Source organism: Akebia trifoliata, chromosome 10 (genome assembly GCF_017979445.1).
Source record: "Akebia trifoliata isolate Shusen 1 chromosome 10, ASM1797944v1, whole genome shotgun sequence".
NCBI classification, from domain to species: Eukaryota; Viridiplantae; Streptophyta; class Magnoliopsida; order Ranunculales; family Lardizabalaceae; genus Akebia; species Akebia trifoliata.
Genome location: NC_141384.1, coordinates 8482873 through 8503817, shown reverse-complemented (window position 1 = coordinate 8503817; position 20945 = coordinate 8482873). Strand labels below are relative to the sequence as shown.

Below are 20945 nucleotides of genomic sequence, written 5' to 3'. Positions count from 1 at the left end.
AAGATCCTAAGTAACAAATGAATCGATCACATCTCACACATACACAAAGATTCAGAGGTTTTCTCAACCGGATTCATTTTCCAAATTGACAAACTAAATCCCAAAACACAAGATGGATGTTTGGGACCATCTTGAAGCTAAGTTTGAATAGGCTCCCACCATAGCCAAATATGTGAACAACATTTAGCTCTTCACGCCTGCTTGGACGCCTACCTAACAACCTCACTTACAATACTTGCTGACAAAAACCCAAAAATCTGACATGCTCAGGAGGGGCAACTGCAAGAAGTTTTTTGCAGATAGCAGGGTTTCTGGATGAAGATGTTTGGAAGCTTAGCATTAATGGTATCATTAGAGATGATGCATGTTGCTGTGAAGGGATTTTTAGGCATAAAGATGACTCTTCTTGGGGAGCTTTTTGCCAGATTGATTTATTACGACCTTAAGGTCATTGAGAAAGGCCTTCAGATGGGATTGAAAATTAGATTACAATTTTCCATGGATTCCTTTCTAGTAGCATCATCAGATTCATCGATAAAAAAAGAGCTTTGTATGAATGGTTCATTGTCGAGAAATATTCTTATACAGAAACAAAGCAACAAAAAATTTGACAAAATCTCCCAAAAATTCCGAGCCCAATGAACCATTGGTGGACCAAAAAAAGTAAAAATCAAGGTGACTGGTGGAATTTTCATCCATGGGCTTGTTCCTGAATCTCATCATATAAATGCTTCAACAAACTCAAAACAAAATTCCACGACTCAAGAACACAATGCTACAGCATCACAATCTAGCCATGGTAAACAAGCACATACGACAATAACAAGCATAAAACCTTGCAGTTGATATGGAAACATATATTACTTACTGTAGCTGTTTCTACTAGTTTCTGTTCTGTTTCAAAACATAATAATCCGACATACTTCACCAACGAAAATGGAAGTAAGCCAAGGTATAAGAGAAAGAAACTTAACAGATGGAAAAATGGAGCGTCAAAATTTGGTTATCCCAGAAATAATGTGCGTGTGTTGGGGGGGGGGGGGAGGACTAGTCGTTTATTATTGTGTTAGAGTCCCTACCAAAGACTTACCAAATTCAAATTGGTTATTGTTTAAGCTTTCAACTAGGTTTGATCAACAAAAGCTCACCAACCAACTTGCCATTGACTTGACTTTCTATTAAATAAGAAAAAGACTCAAATTTCAGCAATTCGGGACAATAGGTTTTGATCTAAAAACAAAGGGTTATGAGGGATAAAACCCCTCATTTTCATTACGTTCTTTATTATAATACAGTATCTTTACCTACGGTAGGCTCATGCGGCATCGGTGATGACAGATCAACACCATCATTCGAAGATGTCACACGTGAAGGGCGCTTTCTCACGTAGGTCTTTTGCAAAGGTTTTGGGGTTTTGAATGAAAATTGAGACATCGACACCCCTGCCCTTACATACTCCGGATTCTCATTAAGATGTCTGCACAACAGAAAACATAAGAACATATGTCATGCAAAAGCTGGAAAGCAATTATTTTCTAAGATGACACTAAAACGAGCTACTTCTTAATCATTTCTCCTCAAGTTCTGTTTCAATTGATGATTTGGAGAAGAACAGAAAAGAAAATATTAAGCTCTTTTCATTTATAGACTACGCAGCAACATACTTCTGAACTTCTACCATTGACCGTAGTTTCTTGCCCGATGGTGTCAAATAATACCTGAATATAGCAAAAAAGAGCAAATCAGAAAAGTCTGACAATTTATAAGAATTGATTCCAATTTAAAGAGACATACAAGATATATGTAGGCAGGTTGCCTTGGCCTACATTTCTTGTTGTATCTAAATAATTTATTTTACCTATCTAAAAAATAAAAATTGACCCCAGGTATCTAAGTTGGTTTAAAACCCGCCGTTACCAACTTATTAGTAATTACTAACAATATTGTTAGTAATTAAATTCTCACATTCATTAAAAACAACATTTGCTTGTAAAAATATGAAGGAAATCATGACTCCCCCCAAGCAATTGTGTTAATAAAACAACTCCACAGCATTGATGTTGATATCTATTTCCATTAAAAATCAATACTAGTATGTATCAACACTCTGCTCCACATCCACACCAATATTAGAGGAACTACTCTAAAATCATGTTCAACATGTAGATCACACAAAGCATGGTGATCATCACTATTTCAAGGGAGGACTCCCGGATGCAACCAGCATCCTGTGGATGCCAAAATTGGTGTGTGCCAGGGACAGTTTTGTGTGTGTGTGCACTCACACGCACTCGCGTGTGTGTGTATGAGCGTGGATAAAACCCATGCAAGAGGCGTTATAGCACAAGAATTAAGTGAGCACACTCCAGAGAGTATCAGTAACGTTTGGAATATCACTATGCACTTTACAAAGTCAAAGGGACAACAATGTCGTACGCACTTAGAAAGAAAAACAAGTAAAAAAAAAAAAAAAAAATTCAAGAATGAATTTAAAAAAATAAGATTTTGTGAGTGAATTTCTCATATTTATCCTCTATACTGAAATTGTACCTGAAATACGTAACACAGTGTGCCATATATAGACAAAAAGATTATGAAGATGCAGAACAAAAGAGAGAACCAAATTTTAAATTTATTTAAATTAATATGGATTGATAGGAGGTCGAAACTTCATTCATATAACGGTTATAATGAATTACAGGAAAATAGAACTGAGAAGGAATTCATACACATCAGCAAATTTTGTGCATCCTTCGGCTCTTATCTTGATCAATCTTTGCCATCCTTGAGGAGGCTGAGCAATATTAGGTCTATCAATTGCCCAGGACCTGCTACCATCATGCGAAACATCAGCTGGATCATTGCATGATATATGTTCTCTCCACTCACGAGCACTTTCACAAAAAAAGGGCTGCTTCAAGATACTTTCTCTAATTTGTACATACTTCTCTTTTGTTGGGATTATCCTCCATTTGAGACAATTTGCACATTGAACAGCAAACATCTTTAGATCCGACAAAACTCGTGAGGGAGGGTTTGGTGCATCAAGGGAAGCATATTCAGGATAAGACTGCATCTGCATAGATTTTTTTAAAGCTCATGTATTAAATATTCCATGAAAAAACAAAATTACATTAATTGATAGATAAATTTTCAATAGCTATTATGATAGTTTTTGTAGAAATCAAATCCTTAGTCATTTGATCAAACAAAAAGTGCACAGACTGGAAAGAACTTCTATGCATCCACGCAAACATAAAAGATAGACATAAATAAGCTATTATTATAAAATATGGGGAACCAAAATGATACACTAAGAAGAATTAAATAATGGTTTAAAATCAATGAAACTAAGTAATTTGATAACATATGAGACAAAATCTTTCAAGAAATTTTTAGGCATTTAGCATTCTTAGGACTTTGTACTTAAACTGGACCTGGTATGTTTAGGTTCTGCTGAGTTCTAGCTTCTTCTGGATATATATAGGTAGGTCTTCTCAAGGTCCTTTTTCTAATGAAATTTTATAAGTCATGCTGTTCCAAGACCATAAAAGTATGAGTAAACCCCTTAGTGATATCGTTAAAAAATCACACCATAAGTGAATGAGATTTTGTGCCTATTGAATCCATTCACTTATGGTGTGATTTAATAACAAAATCATTTATGGGTTTATTCATATATTTATTGTGGAAATATCATAGCCCAATCTCTTTTATCCCAGCAAAAACAAATAAAAATTGGAAGGAGTTGGTGTAAATATACATTAAATTTCAAATAAATCTTCAATAGGTATTTAGAAGTCTCCCCTAGAGCCAAAATCTTAAAGACTTGTATTAATGCAAATCTAAGAGTATAGGGATGGAGAAACTGTTCTCATGATCAGACAAAATGAAAGGAGTCGCTACTAATATACATTCATTATCAAATAAACTTTCAATAGCTATGAAAAGATTTTGTAGAAGAATGAATACTTCTTTATTTGATCAACTAAATGCAGAAGGCTGAAAAGGACTTCATCTACGTATCGATGGAAAAAATAAAAAAATAATAGTAATAACTAGAAAAAAACAGTAAAACCAAAACAATACATAAAGTAGAATTAAATAATCGTTTATAAATACAAAATCTAAGAAATTTCTAAACATTAGACAAAATCTTTCAACCTTCTAGAGAGTTTTAATATTTTGCATTTTCTACTATAACCAAACCCTGAATAACTTTTATTAATACAAATCTAGGATCTAGCGATGGAAAAATTATTCTCAAGAAAGAACAAAATGAAAGGAGTTGCTGCAAATATACATTAATTGTCAAATAAACTCTCAATAGATATTATGGTAAGATATTCCAAAAAAAAAAAAAAGGAAGAAGAAACGACTTCTTTATTTGATCAAACCACACACACATTTACAAGTAATGATTATAGAATAAAGATAACCAAAACCATACATTAGGTAGAATTAAATTATAGTTTATAAATACTGAAGCTAAGAAATTCTAAACATCAAACAAATTCTTTCATGAAAATTTTGACCATTAGAATCTCCTTCTCTAACCAAACCCTAAATGTCTTGTATCAATGCAAATCTATAAAAATAAAAAATAAAAAAAATAAAATGGAGTTTCTACAAATATAAATTAATTTTCGAATAATATCTCAATAGGCATTATGTAGGATTTTGTAGAAAAACAAAAACTTCTTAATTTTATCAAACTAAATTTAGATCTTAAAAGAACTTATGTACCACGCATGCGCACCTACACAAATAATACTAATAAATAAATAAATAATAATCAATAGTAATATTACAAAATAAAGATGATCAAGAAAATATATTAGGTAGAAGTAAATAATAGTTTATAGATACTAAATCTAGGAAATTTCAAAAACTTAGGTAGACATCTCATGAAAGTTAAGGGCATTTAGCGTTTTCCTATATAACTAACCCATAATGATTTGTATTATTGCAAATTTAGGGCTAGAGATGACAAAATTGTTCACAACATAGAACAAAATGAAAGAAGTATCAACAAATATTCATTAATTATCAAATTAAATTTCAAAGGTAGTATTATGGTAGATTATGCAGGAAAACATATCCTTCTTTATTTGATCAAACTAGTCGTAGAGGGCTAAAATGGGACTTCATCTATCTATCCATGCAAACACACAGATAAACAATAAGAAGTAATCAGTATAAAATAAAGGAAATTAAAACAACATATTAAGAAGAATTAGATAAGGGTTTGCAAATGTTGAATCTAGGTACTTTCAGAACAATGGTAGAATCTATCTGACACAAAACCTTTCAAGAAAGTTTTAGGGCATTCAGTGTTTTCCTCTATAACCAAACCCTAATCTATGGGTCTACGGATGAAAACATTGTTCACAAGAGAACGAAATGAAAGTTTTTCTGAAATCAATTTAAGCACAACAAGAAATCAACAAATAAGTAAGAGATACCTCGTTATAGAAACTCAAGTGAAGAAAATCTAAAAAACTCGAGTTTTTTTGGAAAAGAAACCAAAAAATTCCCCCTGTGAAACGCAAACCTCGTTTTTATAACCAAAATAAGATATCGTCTCTGAGACAACTCATACCCAACCATTTATGAAATATTTTTAGCCAAAATTGATTAACCTAACCTTGAACCGACCAAACTACGCAAATATAAGGGTGGTATAATTACATAGGTAGCTTTGTCGAGAGATTTATTTGGAAGGGTATTAATGTAATTAGGCATTTTATGTAAATAGGGCACTATGTTTTTATTTTCATTGTATGGACGTTATTGTCTTTTCTCCTCTTATATATAATGAGATTGAGATATATGGACCGGAGGACCACTTAACTGTATGAATGAAATGTATGTGGCACCCATAAACATAATTGGGTTCCACATGGATGTAGAGCATAAACATCATGAACTCCGAAATAAAATGAAAAGGGAAAAAACCACACTTTTCACCATTGGATTTAAATTTCAAATTTGGTAGTTCAATGGACATCTATTTGCAAGGTCTAGGATCTAGCCCAAATAATAATAATAATAGTTATTGTTTTTCCAAACCTAAGCTATTCCACAAAATCTAGAGAATAAGGTGCACTTGGAGTCGATAGGACCAAAATGAGGACCTCAGTCCACACTCTACATGGTCTTCCAGTCCATATAACCTATATATATATATAAATAGGGAAATGTTGAACACCCTACACTTTACCGTACACTTTATCAAACGTGTTTTGTCCTACATGGGTTAGAAGTTTTGGAATGGGCTGATTTTTGGTGAGGATGATCTCTACAATTAGAAGATCCTCCTCACCAAAAATCAGCCCATTCCGAAATTTCTAGCCCCATCTTTACAAGTTGAAAAATCTTGGACCGTCCATTTTTTGTAAACCATTTTTTATGGGGTTAGAAGTTTTGGAATAGGCTTATTTTTTGTGAGGATGATCTCTATGGTGAGGAGATCATCCTCACCAAAAATCAGCCTATTCCAAAATTTCTAACCCATGTAGGACAAAACACGTTTGGTAAAGTGTAGGTTGGTGAACGGGACTCACATATATATATATATATAAGAGATTTTTTTATTGGGTTCTAATATAAATGAGCCCCACATGCTATTCTAATATAAATAGAGAAGAAGAGGGGTCGAATCTATTCAAATTCGACCCTCTCTCTCCTCTCTTTGTTTCTTCTCTTTAGTTTCCCTTGTGGATTGATTCTTGGTCTATAATATGATATTGGAGCGTCTTTGCTCTTAGAGTAATCCATTCCTCCTCTTCCGATTTTTCTTCTTCTCTTTTCATCTGGTTTGTTCAAACCCTAAGGCGTTGGTACAAAACACGACTTTGGAGTTTTCGTTTGGTGTAGTTTATGATTTTTTTATAGTTTGCCGATGATTGTGAAGCTCGTGTTGCAATTTTGACGCCCCAAATTTCAGTTTTTAGAACAAATCTGTCAATAGTATTCCATGAACAGTGTTTGTGGATAGTGTCATGTGAACAATGCTACGTGAACAATACCCTAAATAGTGTTTTCTACACACAAAAAAAGGTTTTAATCCCTAGATGTATATCTAGGGCCTTGTTGGTGGTTATGGGTTGTTGTGATTTTTTTGGGTCTTCATGATCAGTTTTGGGAGCTTTATAGGCAGATTTTTTCTGTTTAGTGGTGTCTGGGTTGTTTTTGGCTGGTTTTAAGGTTTTAGATTTTCTCAAAAATCGTAGTCATAGTTTGTCATCTACCATTGCCACCCCTCTCATAGGAGTTTTCTACACCTATTGTTACTACTTTGACAATGTTTTTGCTCTCTGATGTGTTATGTTCCTTTTTAGTCAAATTTTTTCTCTTTCCAACTTTGAACGAAGGTGATTTTTTTTCCCTATCAGGTTTCTATGCAGTTGTTTTTTGTGGATTATTGGTGCTGGTTGTTCTCGATTGTTGAGTAGTTTCTTGACTTACCTTGCACATCAATAGTTGTTCCCATAGACACTCGGGTTGGTAATCGGGGTAGCCGTAGTGGCACACGTGGTGGTGACTCTGGCCATGGTACTGATAGATATAGTTGGAAGTGCCGACTATTGTGGAAAGACTAGTCATATAAAGGATTGTGGTTGGGAGAGATGGAGACATTCTAATTATGCCTACCAAACATCTGTTGATATGTCATTAGCCTCTGTTACTCAACCCTCTGCTCCGAAGACCATGGTTACCGATTCTAAGTCTCAGGACAACATTATTGTTCAACTGATGTTGGACATCTACGATCCTAGTTAGAGTTTTATTAGGATTTTGATCAGGAATCAGACCTTTTGATAGGTCCGGCTGAAAACATTAACTTAGCACTTTTAGGAGGCAACCCAGTCTTTTTAAGTTTTTTAGGATGAGTAGAGTAGTTAGGATTTCTTTGTTTTCTTGTAATTATAGGATTCCATGTAAGAACTTAGTTTCCCTTCTTTCTCTCAATTTGAACTCACCAAGAAGGGGTACAAGGGTTGAGAATTTCAAGAATTTTTCTTAAAATAATTTCTTGGGATTTTCCAAGGGAGAAAATTTATTTTCTTGAAAAAATGTTCACTTAAAAAACCTCCAAACCCTAATATCTTTCTCCCCAACGACCACATGGTTATAGATCTGTAAGGGTGGAGTTCAACGAGCACCCACCTACGAATAAGTGCACACCGAGCCCAGACTTTGAGGACGTGTCCTAACTCGATCAGGAACCTCAGTAGGGGCATAGAAATTCTTTTGGAAAGGTTTTAGGGAACTCAAGAAAGTCAACCAACGATATAAAGATCTGTAAATTGGTTAGTATTTGTTGATTGTGGATTAGATTGAGAAGCAAAAGGCACGTGCAAGTGCTCAGGTTGCTTATAGTTCAGATTCAGATTAGGCTTTATTTCTTTCTTCGATTAGGATATTCTTTTTTATTAGTTAGGTTATTTTTCTATTCTTAGATATGATTTTTTTTATGCAAAACTGTTTTGGAAATTATCATTATTATAACTTTCATTCTTTTCAGATCAGTTGTAACAACATTTTGCGACTTAATGTCAAATCCGTATCAGTTGCGATCTACCTTTTATCTCTATTTCCTTATTTCCTGCATGTTAAGGACAATATTTTATTTAGATTTGGGGGTATTAAGGTTAGCTCACCATTTCATTAATGTAGTTTCAAACTTTCAAAAAAAATTAAAAATATTTAATACTTTTAAAATATTTTTTCAAAATCTTTGTATGTATTTTTTATATATGAATTTCAAATTTTAGTCGTATGTCCTCAATTTTTTATCACAAGTCCTTTTTATTATTCCTCACCAGAAAATCATAAAAAAAATTACTTTGAAAAATTCACGTCACTTTTTATTTCAACTACTTGAAAAATTAGAGTTCATGGAACATGAGTTGACCTTCTTCTCTATCTAGAGTGTTAGTAATTTAGTAATATTATAAAATAAAGATAATCTAAACGATACATTAGGTAGAATTAAATAGTAATTTATAGATACTAAATCTAAGAAATTTCAGAAAATTAGGTAGACCACTCAAGAAAGTTCAAGGAATTAGCGTTTTCCTCTATGACCAAACCTATAATTATTCATATTAATGCAAATTTTGGGCATGAGATGAAAATTTTGTTCGCAACATAGAACAAAATGAAAGAAGTATCAAAAATAAAAAAATTTCCAAAAGAGTATTGTTTCCTACATACCACGAAGCTTCTCTCCTTCTATTTTGTCTTAATAAAAGAGATTCCCTACATCTCTCTCATATCCTTTTATTTTTATTTCTTTCTCTTTCCTTCACGTGCCAATTTCTCTCCTATATATATATTTTATCTTTTCTTATAATTTTTCTATTTATTTTTTAGACTTCTCCAATCTCTTTTCCTCTCTAGTTTACTCTCAAATTCCCTTTTAGTTTATTTTTCTAGGTTTTTTATTCAATAATTTTAATCGATTTTCTAAGGAGATTGTTGGCTGAAATCCTATAGTTAGGGCTAAGGGTAAAGATTGAAGATTTGTAATTTTATTTCAATAAAAAATGGTGAATAATTTTCTTTGTTTTAAATTAATCTAAAGGTCAGTTATTCTTTTAATTAAATTTCATATCTATAAATTCTTTTTGAGTTTTTGTTTATAATCATAACATTGAAAGCTTGAAAATTTTCTTTGATTTATTGTGGATAAATATTACATGTGACAACTTTAGATTTTTCAAAATAAGTTTTTTGTTTAATTGATATATCATCCGGTTAGGGAGAATATTAATTTGAATCTAACCGAGAAAAAAATTTATCAAAATGAAAATTTTAGATTTTTAAGTGGATCACAGATGTGTCAGTGCTTTTTAATTTATGTTTTAAATTTGTTTCTTTTTTGCTCCATATGATAGTGTGGAAATATCATCTTTTTAGTAGCTTAGGTTAAATATCTTCTAATCAAGTTTTTTCGATTGATATTGACACAATCCTTGTGGATGAACCTCGGACTGCCAAATATTTTATTACTTCACTACAACCATACATTTGGGAATTTGTAATCCACACCATTTTAGTTGTAGTAAGTTGTTGGCACTGTTATCAAGAATTGGTCATTGAATAAGAAAACGTTGGATGCTCCATAGGTTATCGTCCTTGCTTGGAGAAAATGCATGTTGGATATTAAAACACTGAGAGACTTACATTAATTTCAAGGTTCAACTTTGACCTTACAATCCCCGCCGCAGGCACCTGATAGGATAACCAGTAATAGGAGAAAACCCTGAATTGCATTAATTCCTTGAAATTTCACATACAACGATCACATCTCACATACAAAAAGATTCAGAGGGTTTTCTACAGGATTCATTTTCAAAATTGACAACTAAATCCCAAATATGTCTCGAAGCTATGTTTGAATAGGCTCCCACCATACCCAAATATGTGAACAACATTTAGTTCTTCACACTTGCTTGGATGCCAACCAAACTGAACAATCTGACAAGCTCATGAGGTTCCTCATGAAGATGTTTCGAAGCTTAGCATTAATAGTATCATTAAAGATTGTGCAGGTTGGTATCAAGGGATTTTTAGGCATAAAGATTACTCTACTTGGGTAGCTTTTTGCCAGACTGATTTATTATGACATTAAGGTCATTGAGAAAGGCCTTCAGATGCGATTGAAAATAAGATTACAAATTTTTCATGGATTCCTTTCTAGAAGCATCATCAGCTTCATCGATAATACAAGAGCTCTGTATGAATGGTTCAATGTCGAGAAATATTCTTATACAGAAACAAAGCAACAAAAACAATCTCCCAAAAATTCCGAGTCCACTGAACCATTGGTGGACCATAAAAAGTAAAAATCAAGATGACTGGTGGATCTTTAACCTTGGGTTTGAATATCCATCCACCGGCCTGTTCATGAACTCATATAAATGCTCCAACAGACTCAAAACAAAATTCCACAATATATTTGACATCAATAACTAGTATATATTAAACTAGAAACTTCAAATAAAATTCCACAGACTCGAAAACGGAAAGCTACAACATCACAGTCTAGCCATGGTAAACAAGCACATACGACAATAACAAGCATAAAACCTAGAAGTTGATATAAAACATATATTATTGTAACTGTTTCTATTTGTTTCTGTTCTGTTTCAAAACATAATAATCTCACATACTTCAACAACGAAAACCAAAGTAAGCCAAGGTATAAGAGACAGACCCTTAACAATCTTAGGCACTGTTCCTGGATGGCTGAGTGCCTTGAAGATTCATCCCAGGATAATAATACTCAGGATTATTAGTACTACACAGATGGAAAAATGGAACCTCAAAATTTTGCGTTAACAACCAGGGATATCCAACAGGACCTACCCATGACTGGTGATTCACTGCAGCTATATAAAAATCATGGTTAGTACATATTTTTGCCAATAAAATGAAGAGTGTTATATCTAATTAAGTTCCATGGAGGATACAAAAAGACACTTTTACCTCCAATGGATTGGCATAATTCCAAGTTGCCTTAATCTCTCATATTATATATTTTATTGTAAAAAAACTAAATTTTGAACTGGAAAAATTCCAAAATTGAGTAAAATTTTATTTTGGTGATTCTCTCATTCTCAACTCCTAATGGAATTTTGGTGATTCCTCCTTTTTCAACTATTGAAAAGAGTAAAAATAGTTTTTATATAAAAATAAAATAAAATAAAAACCTTTTTAAACTCTTTTATTTAAGGAAAGGTCTAAGTGAATCCGTTTGATTACTTTAGAGGAGATAAATGGGAATGTCAAAATGTTAGGTGGTCAACATGAAATTATGCTAAATCATTAGGGATCAAAGTGTAATTTACCCTTCTATAAAATCTGGTGATATATCAGTCTCACCATGAGACAATGATTACATATCCATTTTCTAAAGTCTGGTGAAAGAGTTTTCAAAGAACTAACAAAATTATGATACGCTAACCCACAAGGGTTGGCGAGATGATCAATACCACTCTGGGATTTATCCCAGAAATTGTGTGTGTGTGGGGGGGGGGGGGGGGGGGGGGGGGGGGGGGGGGGGGGAGGAGAGGACAACACATGCCCCAAGACTAGTTGGGTGATCTAAGACGCCTGGATACCTCGGCTTCAAAAAAAATTTGTTATTATAAGCTACAATTTAGGAAGCATGGTCAGCAAATAAATGAGCAAAAAAGAAAATTAACAAGAGCTTTAATTGGAAAACCCGGAGGTATTATTGTGTCAAAGTCCCTACCAAAGTCTGACCAAATCCAAATTGGTTACTGTTTAAGCCTTCAACTTGGTTGGATCAACAAAAACTCACCAACCAACTTGTCATTGACTCAACTTTCTATTTAATAAGAAAAAGACTCAAATTTCAGCAGTTCGGGACAATAGGTTTTGATCTAAAGATGGTAGTTCTATTACTTAAAAACCAAGTGAAGTTTTACTTTGTTGCGACAACAAAGGGTTCTGAGGGATAAATCCCCTCATTTTCATTACGTTCATTATGATAGTGCAATATCTTTACCTACGGTAAGCTCATGCGGCATCGGCGATGAGAGATCAACACCATCATCTGAAGATGTCACACGTGCTGGATGCTTTCTCATGTAGGTCTTTTGCAAAGGTTTTGGGGTTTCGAAAGAAAATTGAACAATTGACACCCACGCCCTTACATACTCCGAATTTTCATTAAGATGTCTACACAACAGGAAACATAAGAACATATGTCAGGCAAAAGCAGAAAGCAATTATTTTCTAAGATGAAACTAAAATCAAGTACTTCTTAATCATTTCTCCATAAGTTCTGTTTTAATTGATGATTTGGGGAAGAACAAAAAAGAAAATATTAAGCACTTTTCATTGATAGAGAAAGAAGTGACATACTTCTGAACTTCTACCATCAACCGTAGTTTCTTGCCCAATGGTGTCAAATAATACCTGAATATAGCAAAAGAGGGCAAATCAGAATAGTCCAACAATTTATAAGAATTGATTCCAATTTAAAGACACACACAAGATGTATGTAGGCAGGTTGCCTTGGACAATTTTTTTTTCCTATCTAAATAATTTATTTTACCTATCTAAAATAAAAAACAGGTTTCTAAGTAGGTTTAAGTCTGTGAGTGTTGATTCCATGGCATGGGTTCAACAACCGCCGTCAACAACTAATTAGTAATTACTAACCACTACTTGGTTATTGGGATGTATTTATATATGGGTCGGGTTCAACAGACAAAACCGTAGCGAAAGTGTTTAGTCCTATATGGGCTAAAAGTTTCAGAATGGCTGAGTTTTTGTAAGGATAATCTCCATGGTGAGAAGATCATCCTCATAAAAAATCAGCCCATTCTGAAACTTTAAACCTGAGTTTATAAATTGAAGAATCGAGAAATGTCAATTTTTACCGTTAATTTGTAAACGACTTTTGATGAGGTTAGAACTTTCGGAATGGGCTGATTTTTTGTAAGGATGATCTCTCACCATAGAGATCATCATCACAAAAAACCAGTCCATTCCAAAACTTTTAGCCCATATAGGACTAAACTTTGGCTCCCATTTTGCCAACCGAACGTTGTCCTTTATATATATATATATATATATATATATATATATATATATATATATATATGTATGGGGACGGTTCAGCAGCCCTAAAGTTTGCCAAGTTTGGTGCCAAACATTTTTCAAAATATGGGTTAGAAGCTTTGGAATGAGCTGATTTTTTGTGAGGATGATCTCTATGATGAGGAGATCATCCTCACCAAAAATCAGCCTATTCCAAAACTTCTAATCCCATCAAAAGTGATTTACAAAAATTGGACGGTCCACGATTCTTCAACTTGTAAACTAGGGTTAGACGTTTCAAAATGAGCAGATTTTTTGTGAGGATGATCTCTTCACCGTAGAGATCATCCTCACAAAAAATCAGCCTATTTCAAACTTCTAACCCCATCAAAAGTGCTTTACAAAAAATGTTTGGCACCAAACTTGGCAAACTTTAGGGCTGATGAACCGCTCCCTATATATATATATACAAACATATACAATATTGTTAGTAATAAAATTCTCTCATTCCTTAAAAACAACATTTGCTAATCAAGTATAAATTAAATCATAGCAATTGTGTTTTTCAAAGACCTCCACTGCATTGATGTTGATATCTATTTCCATTAAAAATCAATACTAGTATATATGTATCGAGACTCTGCTCCACATCCACACCAATATTTGAGGAACTACTCTAAAAGCATGTTCAACGTTTAGATCACACAAAGCATGGTGATCATCATGATTTCAAGGGAGGACTCCCGGATGCAACCAACATCCTATGGATGCCAAAATTGATGTGTGTGTGTGTATGTCAAGAGGTGTAATAGCAGAAGAATGAAGTGGGCACACTCCAGAAAGTATCAATAGTGTTAGGAATATCACTATGAACTTTACAAAGTCGAAGGGACACCAATGTCGTACGCACTTAGGAAGAAAAACAGGAAAAAAATCAAGAATGAATTTTAAGAAAAACAAGATTTTAAGTATGAATTTCTTATATGTATTATCTTTAGTCAAATTATACCCGAACTATGTAACACAGTGTGCCATCTACAAACAAAAAGTTTAGGACAATGAAGGACAAAAGAGAACCAACATTAAAATTCTTTTAATATGGATAATAGGAGGACAAAATTTTATTCGTATAACCATGGGAATTACTGGAAAACAGAATTGAGAAGGAATACATACAAATTAGCAGATCTTGTGCATCCTCAGCTCTAATCTTGATCAATCTTTGCCACCCTTGAGGAGGTTGAGCAATATTAGGTCTATCAATTGCCCATGACCTTCTACCATCATGTGAAACATCCTACATTAGAGACAATTTGCACATTGGACAGCAAACATCCTTAGATCCGACAAAACTCTTGAGGGAGAGTTGGTGCATCAAGAAAAGCATATCCAGGATGAGATTGCATCTGCATAGATTTTTTTAAGCTAATGTATTAAGTATTCCCGAACAAAAAATATATATACTTTAATTGATAGATAAGAGGAATTAAATAATGGTTTAAAAACAAATTTAAACATTGATTTATAAAATTGAAACCTTAGCACAACAATTAATTTAATCAAAAATTATAATGATCAAACCAATCAATGAATTAAACTTGAAAAATTATCATACTTTAATTGACCAATCAAACAAAATAAATTGAAGATTAAAAATCTTAACCAATTAGAAAACCTTAACAAAATGTTTAAAGTAAAAAAAATAAAAACATTAAATAAAAACGTAAAATTAACAAAACAAAAGAGATATTTACTGGACAATCCAATTTGTTGAAATTTTATTACAAAAATTTCCTTATCAAGTTCTTTACTAAGCAAACCTTATCTTATGGATGAAGCTAACATGACTAACGTAGAGAGATTTCTAATCTTACTAAAGGTTATTGGGACTTTTTTTCTCATGATTTAACTGGGGGACCATGGCGGTGGGTTGCTGTGGTAGTCCTCCCTGAGATTAGTCGTGGTGCCCGCAAGCTGACCCGGACACTCGGTTAGCAAAAAATAAAAAAGTTATTGGGACCACGTGGATTATCGAATTAGAAATCCAACGCCACAGTTTTTCAGATTTCATGGAGAAATTCATTTTAACTTGATCGAAGGTGTCATAAATGGATGACTAAGGATTTCCCAAATTTAAATTTATTGAATGGTGATTTTTTTTTAGCTCTTAGAATTTTGTCCTATGATTTCAGATCATGTTTGTGACGTGGATTCCCATTCAAGGTTTGTTAGGTAACAACCTTCATAAGACAAGGTTCTGCTGGAGTTGTTAGAAACTCCAAAGGGTTTATTTGTAATAAAAATGCTACAGTTGATTTTCTCGTAATAAAATCAGTCAAAAGCTTCAAGAATCTTTCCATCAAAATAGAAACCCATTACACCACGAGTCATAGAATACGGGAAACTCACCAACTTTAGGAAACATCTAAGAAGACTCAACCCACAAAATCTTTTAAACAAAGTAAAGAAATTAAAAAAATACTCGTATCTCTCAGAATCACATACGCTGTATCAAAATTTTAGAATCTAAACTTCTCACGATTCACACGAATCTAAAGGCAAGTTGAAAAACAAAGAAATGAAAAGAGGTCTCTAATTCACGAGTATAGGGATCGATCATGGAAACAAAAAAAAATCCCTTCTAAAATAGTCACCACAGAAAAACCTATAAACAGAATTCGAATGGACCGAATAGTAACTACTGACCTTGGATTTCGAGTTGCTAAATAGCTGGGATCGGACCAGTGACCTCATCGTTGCAGGGCAGATCATCCAATCTCGATCTATCATCTTCAAAGCTTTCTTCCCAAAATTTTGATACAATATATCAAAGTAAGCAGATTTGAGGCTTAGGTGTAGGCTAGGGTTTTGGTGGATCTCATAAGTTCTTTATATAGATTATAAATTCCGGTTTATTGTCTTAGTAGGGGTGCACACTAGACCGGGTAAATCCGATAACCGAACCAATCCGAAGCCTTTTGGATTGGATAGGATTGGTTCAGATTGAGCATGGTTTGGTTCGGGTACAGACTATATATATATGGGTCCCTTCAGCACCAAACATTTTGGCCAACATTTTAGCCAACCATTTTTTTCCTACATGGGTTAGAAGTTTTGGAATGGGCTGATTTTTGGTAAGGATGATCAATCTAAGTGTGAGAAGAATGATTCCATATTGGAAACTAGGTAATCAATCTATACATAAAGGTTATTGGTGATTACAGTAGATGATTGAAGCAAAAAACCCTTGTAGCAGTAGCATCTATTGAAGCAAATTTCAATTTTAGGTTTTATGGAATCAAATACCTTAAATCGATTGAATCAAGTAGAAAATTTAAATCAACATTTCTCGTCTTCAACAAACCCTAGATCCACAATGCACACACAATTACCTAGATGTAATCGATGAGAAACCAAAGATTTCAACCACTTTGATTCGTATAAGAAGAACCAGAAGAGATTGATAGAGAAAGAGGGATCAATCTGAGTGAGGAAGTTGTGAGGTTTTAGATAGAGAAAGAGAGAAAGAGGGGAGGGGGGAGAGCTTTGCTCGAGTTGTGAGGTTTTCGATTGAATGAAAAAGAACTTGAGTTGTGAGGTCTTGGAAATAGAATGTGAGAATGAGAAGTGAGGTTTTGGAAATAAAATGCGAGAAAAGATGAGGTTTTGGTCGGTCACGAGAAACAAAATCTCTATAGCGACTCACTTGTTTTTTGTTTGTCGTTAAATTGCTCTACAACGATTGAAAGAAATGGGTTGTGGCTATCTGTCAATTTTATTATAGTGATGGGATGATTTTTCTCAAATTTAAAAATCAAATGAAATGATCAATTGCAAAAGAGATGAAGAATATCAAAATTATTTTCGTTTGTTTATTGGTGGGCTAAAAAGATTCATCAAATCATCTCTCTCTCTCCTCTCTCTCTCTCTTTTGTTTGTGTGTGTGTGTGTTATATCCAATAGTTCGAAGCAAACCTGAAAAATCATAGCTAGTGAGAGATACAACATATTACACCACATGTTGCATTCATGCACTATCATCTCATTACAAAAAAAAATTTCAATAAAAAGATGGCTTAGAATCCTCATACATGGTCAAGACTCAAGCTTAGGTAAACACTATCTTGGTAGGTAGGACGGGGTGCTGACACCCTTCCCCGTCCTCCAACCAAACCTCACCCATTCTTATGGTTAAGACCATCCCCAAAGTCGCCTTTTTCTGTAAAATTATTTTAGATAAACTATTTTTAGGTGACCATTACCTTAATTTTATGAATGATTGTGACTCCAAAATTCTAATAGAGTGAATTTTTTTTTAAATGAAACCTGCATATCTACACTCACAACTTTAACCAAATTGCATGGAGGAACAAGATTCATTCTACCACCCTTGTATTTTCGGAGATGAGGTTTTAATCTTAATAATATATTATGAATTAGTAGACAATAACAGGATGTGGTAGGAAAGTAGAGATTTCCCACTTGATATAGACTATCTTCGTGACGAAAGCTACTTGAAATTAAATGGGGACTTTATTATCCTCAAAAACATAATGTCAAAATGAGATGAGAAGAAAAATACAAATTTTCCAGAGATTAATATAGAATTTCAAAGGTTTATATCTATATATAAAACACATCTTTATCCCCCTACCCCCAAAATCAATATATATATATATAGGGTCAGGTTCAAAGGACAACCATTTCAACACACATATAGACAACGTGTTTTGTCTTATATGGGCAAAAATGTTTGGAATGGACTGATTTTTTGTGAGGATGATCTCTGTGATGAGGGGATCATCCTGGCAAAAAATCATCCCATTCCAAAACTTGTAACCCCATCAAAATTGATTTACAAAAATTGGACGGTCTATAATTTTTCAACAAAAATTGGACGGTCTAGAAGTTTCATAATGAGCTGATTTTTGGCAAGGATGATCTCCTCATCACAGAGATCATCCTCACAAAAAATCAGTCCATTCCAAACATTTTTGCCCATATAAGACAAAACACGTTGTCTATACGTGTGTTGAAATGGTTGTCCTTTGAACCTGACTCATATATATATATATATATATATATATATGGGTCGAGTTCTGTGTACACATATATCTACTCATATATTTACAACGTGTTTGTCCTATGTGGCTAAAAGTTTTGGATTGAGCTGATTTTTGGTGAGAATGATCTCCATGATGAGGAGATCATCCTCACCAAAAATCAACTCAATCCGAAATTTTTAACCTTGCCAAAAGTGATTTACAAAAAATGAACGGTTCACAATTCTTCAACTTATAAATATGAGGTTAGAAGTTTTAGAATTAGCTGATTTTTGGCGAGGATGATATCATTGTCACATAGATCATCGTCACCAAAAATCAGTTCAATCCAAAAAAATTAGCCCACATTGGACAAAACACGTTATAGATATATATATATATATATATAGGCTCCCGTGCAGCACCAAACATTTTGGCCAACATTTTAGCCAACCATTTTTGTCCTACATGGGTTAGAAGTTTTGGAATCAGCTGATTTTTTGTGAGGATGATTTATACGGTGAGGAGATCATCCTCACCAAAATTCAGCCCATTCCAAAACTTCTAGCCCCATGTTTACAAGTTGAAAAATCGTGGACCGTCCATTTTTTGTAAACCATTTTTGATGGGGTTAGAAGTTTTGAAATGTGCTGATTTTTGGTGATGATGATCTCCTCACCGTAGAGATCATCCTCACCAAAAATCAGCCAATTCCAAAACTTCTAACACATGTTTTGAAAAAATGCTTTGCCAAAATGTTTGGTGCCGAACATTTCCCATATATATATATATATATATGGGAGCCGTTCAGCAGCCCTAAAGTTTTCCAAACATGGTGCCAAACATTTTTCAAAACATGAGTTAAAAGTTTTGGAATGATCGATTTTGCCACAAATCCGATCCAATCCTAACCATGTGCACCCCTATAAAAAGATAACTAAAGCATATAAAAAAATGAAGAATAAAAAAAGGCTAAATGCGCACATTAAATTTAAACAACCATAACTTTGAGGCTATATATCAAGATGACTATTATAAAAAAAAAATTATAAGATGACTATTATAATATTAATTCAAAGTATTAGTCATTGAGCATGTTAATGATTAGGAAGTTTTGATCTGTGTTTTCTACTTTCCATCTATTCTTACATTCTCCTTTTTAAGTCCCAAAACAATAAACATACTATCAATTGAAAAGCAAGTTTATCATGCATGAAAAGTTGAGGTTATGAAATATACCACCAAATAAACAAAGAATAGTAACCACTGACCTTCGATTTCGAGTTGCTAAATAGCTGAGATCAAACCAGTGACCTCATCGTTGCAGTGCAGATCATCCAATCTCGATCTATCATCTTCAAAGCTTTCTTCCCCAAATTTTGATACAATATATCAAAGTAATCAGATTTGAGACTTAGGTGTAGGCTAGGGTTTTGGTGGATCTCATAAGTTCCATATATAGTTTGTAAATCCCGGTTTAGCGTCTTAGTAAGGGTGCACACTAGATCCGGTAAATCTGATAATCGAACCAATCCAAACCCTTTTGGATTGGATTGGATTAGTTCGGATTGAGCATGGTTTGATTCAGGTACGGATTGTATATATATATATACACTCACCACTTTTCTCAGTTTCTTTGATCTATTTTCTAATTTTATTATGATTTTCATTTTTAGTGTGTTATGCGTGATGCTTTGTTTACGTTGAAATAATAAGCATGTTGATGCTTTGTTTGAGTGTTATGTGTTATGCACGATGCTTTGTTTAATATTTATTTTGCTTAGTTTTAAGTTTTAATTATTGAAAATAATAAGTATGAGAACCGAGAATTGATCCGAACCAATTCGAGCCAAGGTTGGTTTGGATTGGTTTGGTTAAAAAATTGTAGAACCGATCATGTTTGGATTGGTTTCAATTTTGCCACAAATCTTATCCAATCCTAACCATGTACACCCCTATAAAAAGAGAACTAAAGCATATAAAAAAATGAAGAATAACAAAAGGCTAAATGCGCACATTAAATTTAAACAACCATAACTTTGAGGCTATATATCAAGATGACTATTATAAATTTTTTTTATTTTTTATAAGATGACTATTATAATATTATTCAAAGTATAAGTCATTGAGCATGTTAATGATTAGGAAGTTTTGATCCCTGTTTTCTACTTTCCATCTATTCTTGCATTCTCCTTTTAAAGTCGCAAAACAATAAATATACTATCAATTGAAATGTAAGTTTATCATGCATGAGAAGTTGAGGTAATGAAATATACCACCAAATAAACAAAATTCGATTGAAACAAATGTAACTACTGA

General features: G+C 33.4%; 1 protein-coding gene across 6 annotated transcripts; it reads right to left on the bottom strand.

The window, feature by feature from the left end:
• Window positions 1–1144: 1144 nt before the first annotated feature.
• LOC147393068 (methyl-CpG-binding domain-containing protein 2-like) lies at window positions 1145–20284 on the bottom strand. 6 transcript variants are annotated; one of them, XM_086457129.1, is made up of 8 exons: window positions 19898–20284; window positions 14761–14858; window positions 12904–12957; window positions 12545–12717; window positions 10195–11402; window positions 2700–3076; window positions 1665–1718; window positions 1145–1477 (listed from the first exon to the last, which is right to left on the bottom strand). In XM_086457129.1, exons 5-8 carry the CDS (start codon window positions 10282–10284, stop codon window positions 1285–1287), a joined length of 714 nt encoding a protein of 237 aa, XP_086313255.1. In that variant the 5' UTR covers window positions 10285–11402; window positions 12545–12717; window positions 12904–12957; window positions 14761–14858; window positions 19898–20284; the 3' UTR covers window positions 1145–1284. The 6 variants fall into 6 exon arrangements, with proteins under 6 accessions (XP_086313255.1, XP_086313252.1, XP_086313253.1 ...); XM_086457126.1 differs by lacking the exon at window positions 19898–20284 and adding an exon at window positions 16291–18103 and having other exon boundaries at window positions 14761–14990; XM_086457127.1 differs by lacking the exon at window positions 19898–20284 and adding an exon at window positions 16291–18103 and having other exon boundaries at window positions 10195–11396; window positions 14761–14990.
• Window positions 20285–20945: the final 661 nt, after the last annotated feature.

Excerpts from the sequence above, each read along its gene's own strand:
- LOC147393068 (XM_086457129.1), bottom strand. The coding sequence starts at position 10,284 with ATGCAATTCAGGGTTTTCTCCTATTACTGGTTATCCTATCAGGTGCCT. Across the intron at positions 1,719-2,699 it reads CTTCTCAGTTCTATTTTCCT|GTATTATTTGACACCATCGG; the intron begins GTAATTCATTAT and ends TGCTATATTCAG. Across the intron at positions 1,478-1,664 it reads TCAATGGTAGAAGTTCAGAA|ACATCTTAATGAGAATCCGG; the intron begins GTATGTTGCTGC and ends TCTGTTGTGCAG.